The sequence below is a fragment of the Acomys russatus genome, chromosome 2 (assembly GCF_903995435.1).
Source record: "Acomys russatus chromosome 2, mAcoRus1.1, whole genome shotgun sequence".
Classification (NCBI taxonomy): Eukaryota; Metazoa; Chordata; class Mammalia; order Rodentia; family Muridae; genus Acomys; species Acomys russatus.
Genome location: NC_067138.1, coordinates 36,405,772 through 36,422,288, shown reverse-complemented (window position 1 = coordinate 36,422,288; position 16,517 = coordinate 36,405,772). Strand labels below are relative to the sequence as shown.

General features: G+C 40.1%; 1 protein-coding gene across 2 annotated transcripts; it reads right to left on the bottom strand.

Moving 5' to 3' along the window:
* Window positions 1–4,863: 4,863 nt before the first annotated feature.
* Rbm12b (RNA binding motif protein 12B) lies at window positions 4,864–11,680 on the bottom strand. 2 transcript variants are annotated; one of them, XM_051160418.1, is made up of 3 exons: window positions 11,505–11,680; window positions 8,368–8,417; window positions 4,864–7,825 (listed from the first exon to the last, which is right to left on the bottom strand). In XM_051160418.1, the coding sequence occupies exon 3, from the start codon at window positions 7,795–7,797 to the stop codon at window positions 5,245–5,247; it is 2,553 nt and encodes an 850-aa protein (XP_051016375.1). In that variant the 5' UTR covers window positions 7,798–7,825; window positions 8,368–8,417; window positions 11,505–11,680; the 3' UTR covers window positions 4,864–5,244. The 2 variants fall into 2 exon arrangements, with proteins under 2 accessions (XP_051016375.1, XP_051016384.1); XM_051160427.1 differs by lacking the exon at window positions 11,505–11,680 and adding an exon at window positions 11,286–11,414.
* Between the last annotated feature and the right edge of the window lie 4,837 nt (window positions 11,681–16,517).

The window sequence follows — 16,517 nt, the reverse complement described above, 5'->3', positions numbered from 1 at the left end:
TATATTAAAAAAATTCTGTACTTCAAAGCGTTTAGATTTAATGCAATACATATACATACATATATATACATATGTATGCATGTATATATACATATATATGTATGTATGCCTATTAAAGGTGCAAAACTGGGGAACAAGTTTAATAATTCTTTTGAGTTTCTTTTAGGTTAAAACTCCAAGTTCTGAATGTCAGATGAGGTCAGTTAATAGTTCTATACCGTAATGCCTTAAGTAAAAAAATCTCTTTTACTTTTATTATAACATTATGTTTCATCATCTGGTATGTAAATTTAGTGTTTTTAACAAGAATGTAACCCAATAAAGGCACAAGATACTGACATTGTACATAATGATAAAATTTCTATAAAGGCCACATTCAACTTCACTGGTTTTTAAAACCAAACTCCTCTCGCTCTAAAGCGCTGCATGTACTGCTTGTGTATGTTAGAATACTTGGAAGGCAAGTAATTTGTTAGAGACGTTGCCTCAGACTTTCATATTTTATCAGGCCACCACAGCCAGGAAGCATGTATATACTTTATTCATAAAATTACTAAACTTTTGTTATAGCTGACATTTCTTCTCCTTCTGGTAAAGAATTACTATTTTATGAATCTCAAAGCAGCCAGGCATGGTGGCACACACTGTTAATCCCAGCACTTTGGAGGCAGAGGCAGGAGGATTGCTGAGAGTCTACTAAGAAAGTTCCAGGACAGCCAGGGCTGTTACACAGAGAAACTTTGTATCAAACACAAAACAAAACAAAAAAATCTCAAGGCAATTATCAAAACAGAAAAAAAAATTTTTTTTACAAAGTATTACTTTCTGAGAATACTTTTTAAATTACTTTGGTACTTTTTAAGATGAAATACTACAGAAAAAAAAAAAAAGCTGAAATACTAAGAATGTCTTAAAGCCCTAGGCAGGTATTAAGGAAGTGATGTTATTACTGAAATTTTATATTCTTGGTCAGTATTCAAATTTGACGTTAGAGTTGATTGGGGAAGACAGCTGTGGTATATCTGTCGCCGCTCAATAATTAGTGACTTCTCTCAAGTATCCGCTGCCTCGTCTACCAAGTTAAACCCTGATGCAGCAAACAGTTCTGGACAGGTGCTGTTCTATACAAGAGCTAAGTGTGGTGCTGCAAGCCTGTTTCCCACTACTAGGAAGGTAAAGGCAGGAAGATCAGTTGTTCAAGGTCATCGTGAGCTTCAGTGAGTTCAGGACCAGTATGGTGTACATAAGACTGTCAAAAAAAATGAACATTAAGATTACTTATATACATGTATATTGTAAAAAAAAGAATATATCACATTTTGTGGGCAATAAGGCTAAAACGAGGCTATTATATGATAATTTACACAGCCAGTTAGGATGTGACTACATTTAAGAATGTGAAACCTGGGCTGGGGGTTAGCACTAGCCTAGCATGCATGATGAGGCCCTCAGTTCAGTTCCCAATACCACTTTAAAAACAGAAGAATGGATAAAGAAACTGTGGTACATATACACTATGGAATACTACTCAGCTATTAAAAACAAGGTATTCCCAAAATTTGTGGACAAATGGATTGAGCTAGAAATGATCATAATGAGTGAGTTAACCCAGAAGCAGAAAGACTCAAATGGTATATACTCACTTATATCTGCATACTAGCCCAAGGGGCATGTCCCACGAAAGCCTTCACTTACCAGGAAACTGGGACAGAGGGGAGGACATCCTATTGGGACTCTAGATGAGAGAAGCATGGGAGAATAGTAAAGTAGAAGGATCCAGAGGGTCCTAGAAACCTACAAGTAGAACATTATGATAGGCAGATTTGGGCCCAGGGGTCCCGCTCAAACTAAGGCACCAGCCAAAGACAATACAGGCGGTAAACTTTAAACCCCTACCCAGATCTAGTCAATGGGCAGAACATTCTCCACAGTTGAGTGGAGAGTGGAGTCTGACTTTCACACGTACTCTGGTGCCTCATATTTGACCATGTCCCCTGGAGGGGGAGATCTGGTGGCACTCAGAGGAAGGATAGCAGGTTACCAAGAAGAGACTTGATACCCTATGAACATATACAGGGGGAGGTAATCCCCCTCAGGAACAGTCATAGGGGAGGGGAGTAAGGGGAAAATGGGAGGGAGGGAAGAATGAGAGGATACAAGGGATGGGATAACCATTGAGATGTAACAAGAATAAATTAATAAAAAAAATTTAAAAAAAAACAGGCAAAGAACACAACATGTTAAATAGCCTATAGTTTAGCATCTCTAATAAAGGTTAAGATGATTAAAATTGGTAGTCATGAGCATCAACGGCTAATATGTAATGTGAAAATAAAAGTGGCAATGTCACGGTTTAGTAGGTAATAAGGATCAAAAGCTACGGCTTTTTAACAATATGCTCAGCTGCTTGGTAACTGAACACTTCTCGGATGGTTTTATATATCATGCAGGATAGAGTTGACTTTCTAGATGTTTTACTATTCTTGTATACATTCTGAACAGAAAAGAAGTATGACTTGAATGCAAACTGACATTGGGTATCTTGTTAAAAGAGCCACTACACTCCCAGGGTACCTACTGTCACTAGTTAGAAAACTGGTCATGGATTACCGAAGCTGGTTAGGGAAAACGTGAAGCTTTCAGACTATTCTTTCATGTCTGTAATGTGCAGTTCCCTACGGGTGACCAACAAAGGCAATACTCTGACTTGCTGAGTTCCATGGCATAAATAGCAGCTACTATCATGGCCACTTCAAGTTAAGTCAACATGTACTCAAGGCAGTATTAGAGATACAAAATTAGATCCCATACTACTGTTTAGGAAACAAGTTTTCTATAATATTTTTTTAAATATTAAGCCTGGAGCTGAGGGAGATGGCGCAGTTAGTAAAGTGTTTGCTGCACAACCATAAGCGCCTGAAAGCGCTGAGGAGGTAAATGTGAGACAATGCCCAGGGGTTGCAAGGTAGCCAGTCAAGCAAACTGGTGACCTCCATGTTCATGAGAAACCTTGCCTCACAAAAAAGTGTAAAGTGTTTGAGCAAGACACCATCATCAAACATCAAGACACCTCCATACAAACACACCAATAAATGTAGATTATGCCTGATAGTTGGGATAAAATAGCCACAGTACTTAATTTGAAAAACCAAGGCTGAGAGATGGCTCAGCGGCTGGCGCATAAACTGCTCACTTCTTAGCACCCGCAAGGTAGCTCACAATTGTCTGTAGTTCCAGTTCCAGGGAATGTGATGCGCTCCTCTTACCTGTGCAGACCTACGGTGCACATGCATGCATGCAAAGCACTCACAAATATACAATATTAAGTGATCGCAAATCAAGACCAGCTGGTCTCTATCCATCACTACTGTCCAGCCTGAGCCCAGCTGAAGAAGCAATCACATCATCAGTCATCTTCACTTTAAGCTTATCTTAGTTGTAGCATTGTGTTGGCTTAGGTATTCCAAATTTTTCATTCCATGTGTAAAAGCTTACTAGTTTTAAGACTCACAATGTGGGGTTTTTTCCAACAAAATTTGCCAATTTATTCTTACTATTAAGTAGGACATTAATTATTAAAAACAAGAACGTCTGCAGGCTTCTCTTAGATTCTTAAAATCACTGACTGTTAATTCAGGATACTGAATTCTGCAGTAGCTAAATGATATACCATAAAAAATAAGGCTGATTCATAGTCACTCAGTGTGGGAAATGTGTGGATGAAGAAAATGGGTAAACTTTGTTTCATATAAAGTATAAAAATCATAAATCAAATTAGAGAAAATGAATTTTGAATTAGAAACCAATATATGTAACATTTCCCAAGAGAAACTATAAATTCTTAAGTTACCTTCTCCTTAATTTGCTAACGTTTAATCTCATAGCCTTTACCATTTTTTAAATGCAACTTTAAAATCAAAACAGACAAAAGAACATTATTCACTCCTGAAAATATTTCTATCATGGTCTTACTAAAGTTAAAAATACCATGTAAGAAAGTGACACAAAAATATTTATGGGTGGGGTATAATCAGGGCTCTGTTGGGCTTGAAACTGGTTCCCTGACTTAGTCTGATTCAGGCAACCTCGCTAAACATCATTTCATACTTGTGAAGTAGAGATAATGGACACTGAGATCATACACATAAAGTGTGTATTGCTGAATATGAGTGTCCATGTCAGCTACTTCTATTATTGTGAATAAGGAAAAGCTAAGTATAATCAAAATATAAATACTGAGTATCAAAGAAGTCAGAATCCACTCAGAAATTATATATTTAGCAAGTCTGTGAGTAAATACAAAGTTTTGAAGCTAAAAACAGGATATAATATAGTGAATCACCAGTAAATTCTTCCTAAAAAAAACTATATCTGGTTGCCATACTCTTCCCAGCCTGAGAGTTCCTCTTTTGCCCTAAACAAATTATTTTACTGTCTCCCAAACATTTTGTGTTCATCTTAGCAATCTAGTTAGGATAGCCACTATGCCCCAGTGCTTAGGATAAAATGCTGTCGAAGAAATCATAGCCCTGTACATTAGTATTACAGGTCATTTGGTCCCGCTCACCACATAATTTAATATAGCTGTTGAGAACCTGTTTAATACCCAGCGGCAATTCTTTTGTCTTTGTTCTTGTTATACAAATACAAATTAATAAATATCTCAGTTGAAGTTTTATTTTTGTGAAACTTTTTAAAGTTATAAACACAAATTTTGAGAACTTCCTAAGCTTCTCGCATAAGTAAATTTGAACCTCACATAGTTTGTTTGTTTTCTGGATGACTCAGAGTTTATAGAGACCTTACCACAGCATCTCAGACAAATGAGAGTTCTGTGGGCAGGTAGCAGTCAAAGTACCTGGTCAGCCATCCGTCATTTCCTTATACAGTCTGAGGAAAAGATGTTAAAAACAAAATCTAATATACATTTACCTTCCCCAAACATAACTCCACTTCTTACAAGACTCTGAGGTTTCTCCATAATATCAATGAAACTAATGAATTCAGAAAATTTGTGCTCTCTCCCCTATCAAAGAAAAACAGCATATGCAATTTTAAATTAGGGGGTAAAGAATGTCCACGTGTAAGCAAAAGAAAACCAGATTTACATAACACATTTTTCCCATTCACAGGTTAAAATTTAAAATTTTAATAAGATAATTAAAAATAAGCTTTTTTTAAAAATGTATTTGCACTGCATCAACCCTAGAGGGGAGGTGGAGACTATGGACTTAGAAAGGCTCTCTAAAGCAAACTGAGCTTAACTTTGCGGGGACCAACTGGTCTGCCATTTAGATCTTTAATAGCAGCTACAGCTTCATTATAATTTACCATAGCAACAATGGCTTCTCCTACAGGTAATCCTTGCTCACTATACTGTATTGAAACTGAATCAGGTATGACTTTATAACCATGGAAGAAGTCTAAAATTTCATTAGCATTTGCTTTAAATGGAAGATTCATTATCTTAATAGGAGTTATTCTACCTGAACCACAATTTAATTTTAGATCAGGCATAAATTTTCCCTCAGGAAAACTTCTCATATACTTTCCAAGATGAAACTTGCCACCTTCTAGGTGACCAAAGTTCGCAAAATCATGGTGACCTCTAAAATCAGGTGGGGTCCAAAACTCCTCTCCAGGAGGTCTGAAGTTACCAGGAAGTCTGTCTTCCTCCGGAACTTCCCTGAGGTCTTCTACAGACAGATGCCTGAAGTCCTCGTCAGTGGGCCACCTCAAATCTTCTTGCGAGGTCCTAAAGTCCTCATCAGAAGGGTGCCTATAGTCTTCATCTGCCACATGCCTGAACTCTTCCTCCTGGGAATGCCTGAAATGTTCTTGAGGTGGCCTTCTAAAGTGTTCAGGGGATAACCTCCTGAAGTGCTCCTGAGGTGGCCATCTCAAGTCCTCCTCCCAAGGGCATCTGAAGTCCTCCTCTGGTGGCTGCCTAAAATCTTTTTCATGAGAGTGCCTGAAATCATCTTCCACTGGCCATCTCCAATCCTCAAGAGGCCTTCTCCAGTCTTCCTCCCTAGAGTGTGCGATATGTTCTTCTTGGAGGTGCCTATAGTCTTCTGGGGACTGCCTCAAGTCCTCCGGAGTGAACCTCAAGTCCTCAGTATGGTGTTGAAAGTCTTCTGGAGGGTGCCTGTCAGGCTGTTGGGAATACTTGTAGGGATGTTTGAAATTACCCATTTTCCGTGTGTCTTTTGGTTGATAATGAACACTTTCACGCAGGCCAAATGAACATACCAGTGGATCTTTTAAGTCAAACAGTCGGGATTGGCCATCTCCATCCTGTGACTGGGAACGGGCTTGTGTCTTCTCATTGGACACGAAGGGAAAATTTATACCAAACTCCTGCATCTGTACCTCAGATATAAGTCTTAACAACACCTCTGTCCCTAAGAATCTCCGTCGGTTTAAACGTTCAGCTTTCACGGCCTGTTCTTCTGATTTAAATCTCACCAGTGCTTCTCCCAAACCAACTCCCTTGTCATCATAAAGCAAATAAATGTCATCCTCAACAAGGGAGAAGTCTGCAAAGAACTTCTGCACCTCAGCTTTCGTAACATCGAATGGGAAATTCCGTATATAGATGCACAGCTTTCGATCAGAGGAGCCTTCTTCAGGGTACTTCTGTGAAACACGCCCAGGCCTGCCTTTCTCTACAGACCCTGGTCTCTTTTCATAGAATTCAATCAATTTCACCATATCCTTTCTAGAAATTGGATCGATAAGAACTGGACGATATTGTAAAACAGTCTTATGCAAACCCAGGGCAGTACTATAGTCTTTTAGATTCTTAAACGTCACAAAGGCATACCGTGTTCTTCGTTCATCTTTATATAGAAATTTAATCTGTTCATTAGTCACGTCAGTATCTCTAAAGAAATTTCTTAAATCCCTCTTGCTAATGTTTAAGGACAGATTTTTTAACTGAACATAAAATCCATGAGGAGAGCGAGAACGTGTTCTAGGAGATTTTGAACGAGACCGTTTCCGAAGATGTCTATCATTAATCCTTCTTGAAGAAGAACGTTCTTCAGATCTCACATGAGGAGTGTCACCACCCTTGCTTGCATTACCACCAAATTCAATCCACTGTTGTTCTGAGCCCTGCATGACTTCTATAAATCGTGAACCCATGAAACTTCTATGGCACTTAAGACCTCCTGAAGCATCAATACATGAAGCAAATTTTACTATAGCATCACCATTATTTCGGCCATCATGATGTTTCAAGAAAATCACTCCATCCACACACAAACCAGAGAAAAAGACACGTACATCATCTTCATTTACTAAGTAAGGCAAACCTCGTAGAAACAAGTAAGGATTCTCAGCCTTCGATGGCCTGGTCTTTCTTGGCCTTAAATCAAGTCCTGTACCATTAGTATGAAACCCAGCATCTTGATTAACTGAAGAGCCATATCCAGAATAACTTCCCTCTTCCTTCATAGTATCAATAAAGCGGCACAAGGTGCTAACTCCTGATGCCCCAGATCCCAGTCGCCCTCTTCCCACATGAGCAGTTCTTCTCATTTCTATTGTCTTCTGCATTTCTACCTTGCTACTAAGAAAAAGCTCTACAGATGAATCCTTGATAAACCCTCCTGAACGACTTATGGCACGTCTTGCATCTTCATCTGTTGCAAAAATAATAAAAGCCTCCCCAACTTTCCCTCCAATTATATGCACTCCTCCAGCAGGAATAGTCAATCCCTTGAAGAAGTGACGGATATCCACAGGCCCCGCAATAAAAGGAAGCCCCAGTAAACGGATGACTACAGCCATGCTGAGCTCAAGCCACAGCAATAACGACCTGCAGACAGAAAGGTACACATAACAGCAAGGCTTATTTTTACAGTAGCTTAGCACAAACTAGCTTAGTAATTACCTCACTCCTGCCTCCTTCCGCATTAATAAATGGAAACAAGTTCACCAAAAACTGATCTGATCTAATTCTTAAAAGAAAACAAATACACGTTCTCCTATCTAAACATAGATACAAATAAGCCAACTACCTAACAGGCACATTTCACGTCACGTATCCTGCTCAATAGGAACATCAAAATACCAAATCTTCCTCGGCACGTCTGCCAGATGCTGCTTCACAACAAAACCAAACTACTTTCAGATGCTTTAGAAATGTGTCTCCTACTGGTCTGTCTTTCACTAACCACAAGAAAGTTTACATGTACAGAAAAGCCGTCTATGGTCAGCATACAGTTTCTGCTCATGATATTCGGCTGCCTAACACTGTATCACTGGCCATGTAAAGAAGAGAACGAGTACAGAGATCCACTAATCTATCTGATTTTGTCACACTTCTGTGCAAAGCCTTAAACTCTGATGTCTTCTTACCTTTTCCTTTTATTTCTTGGAGACCTGTTAATTCTGTAAAAGCAACTTAACTGTGGAAAGAAAATGAAATATAATTAATCTTTGAACTCTAATTGATCTCAATGCTTGAAATCCATTTCAGAATTATCTATTTAAGTAAAAGAATATAAAGCATCATAATTATGGACATTACAAAATGGTTGTTTTATGTTCCAAAGGGAGATTAATAATACTTCTGCAAAAAGGAAGTATAAAACCAGGACAACTGGGAAGTATTAAAAAATAAAAATATGTGCTGAAAATTATACTACTGGATTGGAATTAGCATAAAAAGATATGAAGGAAATATTTGATATTTTTAGTGTAGTGGTGGTTACATGAATGTATAACTGCATCAAAGCTCATTGAATTCTATCATTAAAATCCAAGCTTATCACAAGCTAATATATACAAGTTTAACATGTACCGGAAAATGGTCTTACAAGTACAACACCAATTTGAAAACCAAATATTTTTAAAGACCTTACATCACTTCATCTAATGGTGATGCAAACACATAGTTCACACTTACATCCAGCTCCCTTGCCATTCTCCAACCTTCCCAACAGAACACTAAGTCAAGCAAAGCAACAGTTCAAAATGAGGGAAAACAGTCTCAAAGCTTGAGACTATCAATTATTATGCAATAAATCCTAATCAATGGCTACCATTGGATACAACTTTACGTTCTGCATATTAAATACAGAAACAAATGCCATTATGATATAATTAAAGCAAATACTATAGCATCCCTAAAACACACACACACACCTCAATGCCACTCCTTATCCAATATACTTACAACAGTCAGTAGACTACTAAAATGCATCTCAAGCACACGCACGCACGCACGCACACACACACACACACACACACACACACACACACACACACACAAACATATCAAGTTTGTAACTTTATTACTGGCCAACAGCCAGTTCAAAAAAAAACTATTTTCCATACTTATATTATGAAAACCTTAATAATAATATAGAAAGGTAAACAACAATTAGTTTGGAATATTGGGATTACCAATATTCATTACTGGGGGAAAAATAACTTCAATATTATTTAAGGAAACATGCTTGTAGCATTTTCACAGACAACCAAACAATATTTACCAAATAGCGTTTTAAATGTGCCAAATTAATCATTATAATTAGTGTGCAAATGAAGTTTTGTTCCCTTAAACTGAAGCACCACTATTCACAAATATATTTCTTCAAATTTGAAAAGTTGTCTTTAAAAAGGGGGAGGGTTTATAGATTAAACTTCTTAAACTAGAAGTTAATAAAATAATGGTACATACTACTTTTGAAAATTATTGAAATTTATTAAAATATCTTTGTAGTACAAACGAAAAAACAACTGTAGGCCTGACTTCAACAATTCAATATTCATACCCAACACTTCCAACAAAAACTATAAATGGCTCCTTGAAACTCGTGTCCACATTCAAATTCCAAGACTTCTGTGTAAACTGGCTTGGCTGCTTTTTAACCTGTTTGTCCTTAAACTTTTTAAAATTCAAAGCGGATTTATCCTGAGGACATAAATTCGCTTATAAGTACATGAATTTGGAGACATTCAAGGAAATAAGTACATACCAAGTTCAAAACGTCTCTCACAGCACATCCTAGCTTAAAACAGAACAAAACACTATCTAGTATATAACTAAATCCATCTTCAGTAAGTAGTTTCACTGGCACAAAGCTATTGAATTCCAATTCAAGAGACCTAAAGTTTGTTGTAAATTGCCAAAAAGAAGTTAATGTTTAAACTTCTTTGCCCTTGTCATAGTAGGGAAAGGTGCCATTTACCCGGACAGTAACATCTAGAACACCTCGGAGAGACTCAAAGTTTATTTCTCCCAATATACTATTTCCTTACAATCTCCAGAAAATCTACTGCCACATTAGATTGCACCAAGGTCAACACACAAATTGTCCTGTTCTACTTTTGAATGCCACTGCACATCCTCGAAACATACAATAACCCTATTTTAGTTATGAATACCAACGTGATCAGTGCTGGTGTTGATGTCAGGCCACAATGAACTACTGTGAAGAAGGGTAGCCCTAAAAACTCATTTAATGATAAACACATGTTAAACCACTTTGCTAATTTTACCACGGTCATCCTTACATTTAAATCACCAACCTAATTAAAGGATCTTAAGTGTGCATCATTTCATCAAAATTCAGAGAAAAACAGGAGACTGAGTTTAAGAGCTATAATTTCAGATCCACTTGATTTTAACTAACAAAGTCATTTTCCAGACCCGGTAAAAGAGACAAAAGTTTTACGATGGCCTCCAACTATCTCTTACTGCCCAGAATGAAGAACCATTAAAATTCAAAACATACATTTCCTTGCAGAAAATCTACCCCAGTCCACAAATATTCTATGATAAAATCTGCCTTTTATAATGTAGATGTTTAAATTTTTAAAAAAGAAAATGCATGACTACATAGAGCCATAGTCCTGGGTCAAGGAACGGTTAAGTGAAGAAGATTGATTCCACAGGACACACACTTCCCAAGTCATCCATCATTATCAATGGGGAGTCCTCCGAAGACATCGATTTGGTGGCCTGACGCCTTTATCCGTGCTCCCAAGGCTCAGACTTTCCGTCTTTTAGCGCCAGGCCAACTTGCCATGTCAGATCCGATACAGTCCCCAGACTCTGAGGCCAAATTGGCTTTCAAATTAACCAGGACCTCCCAACCAACGTGCCTTCGCGCTCCGCTGTCCTGCGGGCAAATGCTCCACCCTGGCTCGCCCGAGGGGAATGGCTCCAGCCTCACCGCACCGCTCTGCACCCCTGCAGCTCCAGGCTACTGGCCTACGGAGCTTTTCCGCGCCGCCACGAACGCGGACATCGCAAAGAAAATAAATACCTAGGCGATGCTCCGAGACCTGCGCTGTCAAGATCCCTGCAAGTGCACACCCCGCCACACGGAGGCCGGCGGGAGGGGGTCGGAGTCGGTTGGGCTCTTAACTGTGCACTACCTGCGCTCGCCCCAGCCCCGCCCGCCCGCCCGCCCTTCCTGCTCGCACCCCGCCTCCCCTCCCGGCGCCCCAGGAGAAATGCTTCACACTGGGCAATGAGCACACACCACACAAACGGGGGCTGGGACGCTCCTCGTCGCAGCAGCCTCCCCACAGCCAGCTGAGCCCCAAGGTAGCCCCGGAGAAGATGGCGCCCACACTGCCTTCCCGTCGGGACAAACCGACGTGCGGTGAATCTGCCCATGCGCTCTCCAGGCATAACCCGCAACCCGGGCGCCCGGACTGCGCATGTGCGTACCCTCAACGCCCCTCGCTGTGGTCAAGGGGAGTGAGCGTGGGAGGCTGCGCGCTGGGTAGCACGGAGCTTCTGTGCTCTGTTCCTAGCCAATCCGGAGCTGGGACCCGCCCCCTGCGAAATTCCCATCTGCTGGAGACAACTGCAGAAATAGACAAACTTCTTGTTATCTTTTCCGTTTAAGGGAGAAGATACAAAGGAGGAAAGCTGGAGATTCCTTTGTCCTTCACTGCTGCGGTTTCTGTTAGACCCGAGGGAGGACAAAACAAAACAAAAAACAATTCCACGGCTGTCCAATTAGAGCAAGCTGTATTTAGACTGGCCAGCCTACCACTGCCTCTCCCAAAGTCGCTACTTCAGAGAGCAGCCCCTCGCTGGCTTTTGAGGTCGCTTTTATGGGGAAGGGTTAGGGTTTTGATAGAAAACAGCTGTTGAGCTAACTGTTAGCATCTGGACAGAAGAGTGGGGGAATCAGGGCTCAAGGCTGCCTGTGAGGTAGATTAGTACAAGACTACTTCATATCGAAGGGAGTGAGCCATCCAGGTTTCTGGGAAGATATATTTTCGTAAGTTAAAAGGGCGATCATATATCACAGATTCAAGAGTTTAGCAAGGTAAAAGGGTGGGCAGACATCATGGGGTCACAAGTTCGGCATAGGTTAAAAAACAGAGTTTGCAGGCTTAGACAACAGACACTTATTCTTGTACGGTATGGAGACTTAGCAATATTATATATAACACATTGTTATCAGTGTGCCTCCTGTTTTGGTTTCACATTCCCACAGGTGTAAGCGTCTTCTGAAAGGCACTTCAACTTTCCGAAAAGCCCAGAAATGTTCATTTTACTGCTGTGGATTGTGCGCAAGTTCAATGTTAAGGTAGGGGCTTAATAAATACTGCTTAATCAATCTAATAGACATCAATAACGTTGGTAAGTACCTTTATAAATTCAATTTCACCTGGAGTTTTTGAAACGAAACGAAGAGACCACTTCTGAGAATTGAGAAATGAAAAATAGCGTGTTCTGTGGCGCCTGCTCTGTGTTTGGTTTTCCTTAATTACGTGAAAATAACCACAGCGTGTATGTATGAGTAGATGCAAAGCTCATGAAGAAAACAGAAACACACTTAAATCTTAGAACACACGATTTTAGTTTCTGACACTGTAAAATAATGTCCTAAGTGTGGTGTCGTAAGAAACAAGAGGTTGCCAGGAGGTGGTGACTCACGCCTTTAATCCCAGCACTTGGGAGGCAGAGCCGGGCAGATCTCTCTGAGTTTACAGAGTGAGTTCCAGGACAGCCAGAGCTTTATAGAGAAACCCTGTCTTGGAACACCAAAAAAGAAAAAGGGAAAAAATAAAACAGAAAGGAAGAAAGAGAAGGAAAGAAAACGAATCAAGAGCTTGTGTGTCTGACAAGTGAATAAAAGATGTTTCTGGAACACCTTCTGTTGTGCTTCAGTTTGCTGTCCTAAAATGGGGATAATAAGAGCACCTGCCTCCTCGGCTTGAGAGAAATACTGACGGTGTAAAGCAGTATTACAAGTGCTGGTGAGATCTTTGAAATGTCAAGTTGATCCACAGAGAAGCAGAGGACGTCATGAGAGGCGCGATTCATTGACTACCAGATAGCTTAACCCTGCTTTGGCCCTGGAACTGAGGGCTCAGGACCCTAATCTCAAAAGCTTACTAACATTTATTGAGGTTTTATGTGTCAGGCCTATGCATTATCTCCTTTTAGTCTCAGAACTTTGTTCAAATGTAAATAGTATTCTTTTCTTATTTTATCTATAAGTGAAAAATGGGATGTAAGAAATTACACAGCCTCCCTGAGGTAATATAAACGGTAAAAGATAAATCCAGAATTTGAACCCTAGTGATTTGCTTCCAGAAACCATGCAGAGAGGGTCTGAAATCTTAGAGCATTTTTCCTTAGTACAAGCCTGTTCAACTGGTACTCTTAAGCAGCAAAATTCAGTAACAAGAGGAAACACTGGCAAAGCAAAGTTGAGATCAGGTCTACTCTTTATGTGCCTTCTACATGAAATCAAATCCTTACAGAAAGCTGCTAAGAATGGAAACAGAAGATGAATACCTCATCTCAAAACATGACCCAGGTTGATGGTCAGATAGCCCAATAGGTAAAAGTACTTTCAGAGAAGCCCAGTGACCTCAGTTCAAGTCCCTGACCCCATGGACATGAACAAAAAGAACCAATTCCTCTCAGTTGTCTTCTGACCTATATGTGTGTGCTGTGGCATGCATGCATCTCTCTCTCTCTCTCTCTCTCTCTCTCTCTCTCTCTCTCTCTCTCTCTCTCTCTCTCTCTCTCTCTCTCTCTCACACACACACACACACACATAACCATAGGGGGGTAGAAGGGGCCAAGAGATGAGAATAGATGAGGAATACGTGTTTCTCAGTTAAGGGTACTTGAGATGGTTTTCACCCAAGTTTACAGACAGTTCAGCCGAGATTTAATGAGAACTTAATTCACCTGGACAGGAATGTTCATAGACGTTCAACATACTGACAGGCATTGCCAACCCCAACTACCTCCCACATTGCTCTGGGCTGGCCACACCCCTTCAGTTCCCAGAGACTTTGCCCAAAAAAGGATACCACAGTAAATGTCCATCATTTCTACCATTGTAATATAAAAAGGGAAGTTCTTGTCAGTGTGACCACATGGTGATCTCATTATTGAACCTAAGCATTTTTACAAATAGAAAACCTAAAGTTTCCAGAACAGCAAAGCATAGACTGTAAGATGAAATAATCACATTGAACTATGGAGAGTCTTTGCTTCTTTCCAGACACTTAGGAACAAATGTCTATATCACAGAAACGCCGAATGAATGTCTCAAAAAATTACTGAAGGCCTCTTCAAGGCTAAGTGGCTTTCTGAATTGTCTCGTCACCTCTGTTTTCAGGTGGTTATATCTCTCTAGCGTCAGTTTGACCTCGTGAATAGCCATGACGTCCCCTTTCAACCTCTTCACCAAGCACTGGACCTGGTCCACATCCGTCTCTGCCATTCCTCCCTACCTCATAGCTAAGCAAACCCCGTCTTCTCCACACACTGCTCGCCCCTACTCTAGGACTTACGTACTCTACCTGCTATCTCTATCCCCCACCCCCCATGCCAACACGCTTTACCCCTGCATCATAGAATACAGCCATTTCTTTTACATCTGAAAGTGGTTTTTCCCCAGTTACTCACCATGTCATTTCAAAAATTTTCCTACTTGTTTTCATTTTCTTTTCTCAGAAAACTGATGGTGTTGGATTTCTCTCACCTCCCCGCTGGGCTCTATTTTGGCTTCATGAGTCTCTCTTCCTCTCCTTGAGGGCTCTGGGAAAGAACGAATCTCCCCCGGTGAAGTTCCGCCTTCCCAGACTTCCGCCTCAGTCCTTCACTCTTCTCCTGAACAAGAGGAAATTCAGTATTTATGTTAAATCTCTCCTCGTTATTTACAGATATATAGCCTTTATAACTTTTTTTGTTGTTGTTTTGTCTTTTGAGACAGGGTTTCTCTGTGTAGCCTTGGCTGTCCTGGACTCTCTTTGTAGACCAGGCTGGCCTCGAACTCACAGAGATCCACCTGCCTCTATCTCCGTGAGTGCTGGGGCAATAAATGTGTGTGTGTCAACATACCTGGCTGTATAAATAATTTTTTAAAGTCTTCTTTTACATAATTTCTTTTGCAAAATATCTCAAAATATTTTTTTCTGTTCATTCTTATGTCTCATTGATGCTGTATGTCTTCTGTCCAAGCACTACAATGAAATCATACTTCTCCATGTAAACCGTGACCATTCAATTGCTGGCTCCGAAGACTATTTCTCTAATGTAACCCGCCTCTGCAGCACTTACATTGTTAGGAGGCACAGCATTCCGGTTAAACCATTCCTACAGCTTAACTGACTAACAAAATTCAAAGTTCATTTCTGCAAATTCAAATTTTTTAATTTATTTTTTAATTAATTCATTCATATTATATCTCAATGGTTATCCCATCCCTTGTATCCTCCCATCACTCCCTCCCTCCCGCTTTCACCCGATTCACCTCCCCTATGACTGTGACTGAGGGAGACCTCATCCCCCTGTATATGCTCATAGTGTATCAAGTCTCTTCTTGGTAGCCTGCTTCCTTCCTCTGAGTGCCACCAGGTCTCCCCCTCCAGGAGACATGGTCAAATATGAGTTCGTGTGAAAGTCATACCCCACTCTCCACTCAACTGTGCAGAATGTTCTGTCCATTGGCTAGATCTGGGTAGGGGTTTGATGCTTACCTTAGGTATTGCCCTTGGTTGGTGCCATAGTTTGAGCAGAACCCCTGGGCCCAGAAAAAAAAAAAAACAGAATTTAAGTGAGTTTTAAATCTTTAATTCTTACCTCCATTTAATAGAACAATGATGATTTGCAGAAAGATGATAACAGATTAGTATTGCTTTTATAAAGGAGAGCATAGTTTGGTGGCTACCTCATAGCTGCTACTCAATAACCTGTGTTATTCTCTCTGAAGCAGTTCTTTGTCTGGTATATTTCTCTCTAAGCTGTCATTAAACCATGTTCCCCTAGTTTCTGCCACTTTCATAAATGACTCCTCTATCTTAACTGGGTAATATTGAACATGTCCCTAAGCCTGGTAAATGAAGATGATTGCACTACATGCTTAGGGTTGTTTTAAAAAGATCAAAACGATATATACACGTACAGAATCCCATACAAGATATGAGGAAATATTTGCATGTTTGATGAAGGAGAAGGAGGCAAGAGATATGTGCTGTTTGGCTTCTTTCCCTATTCCTATAGTTTTTTG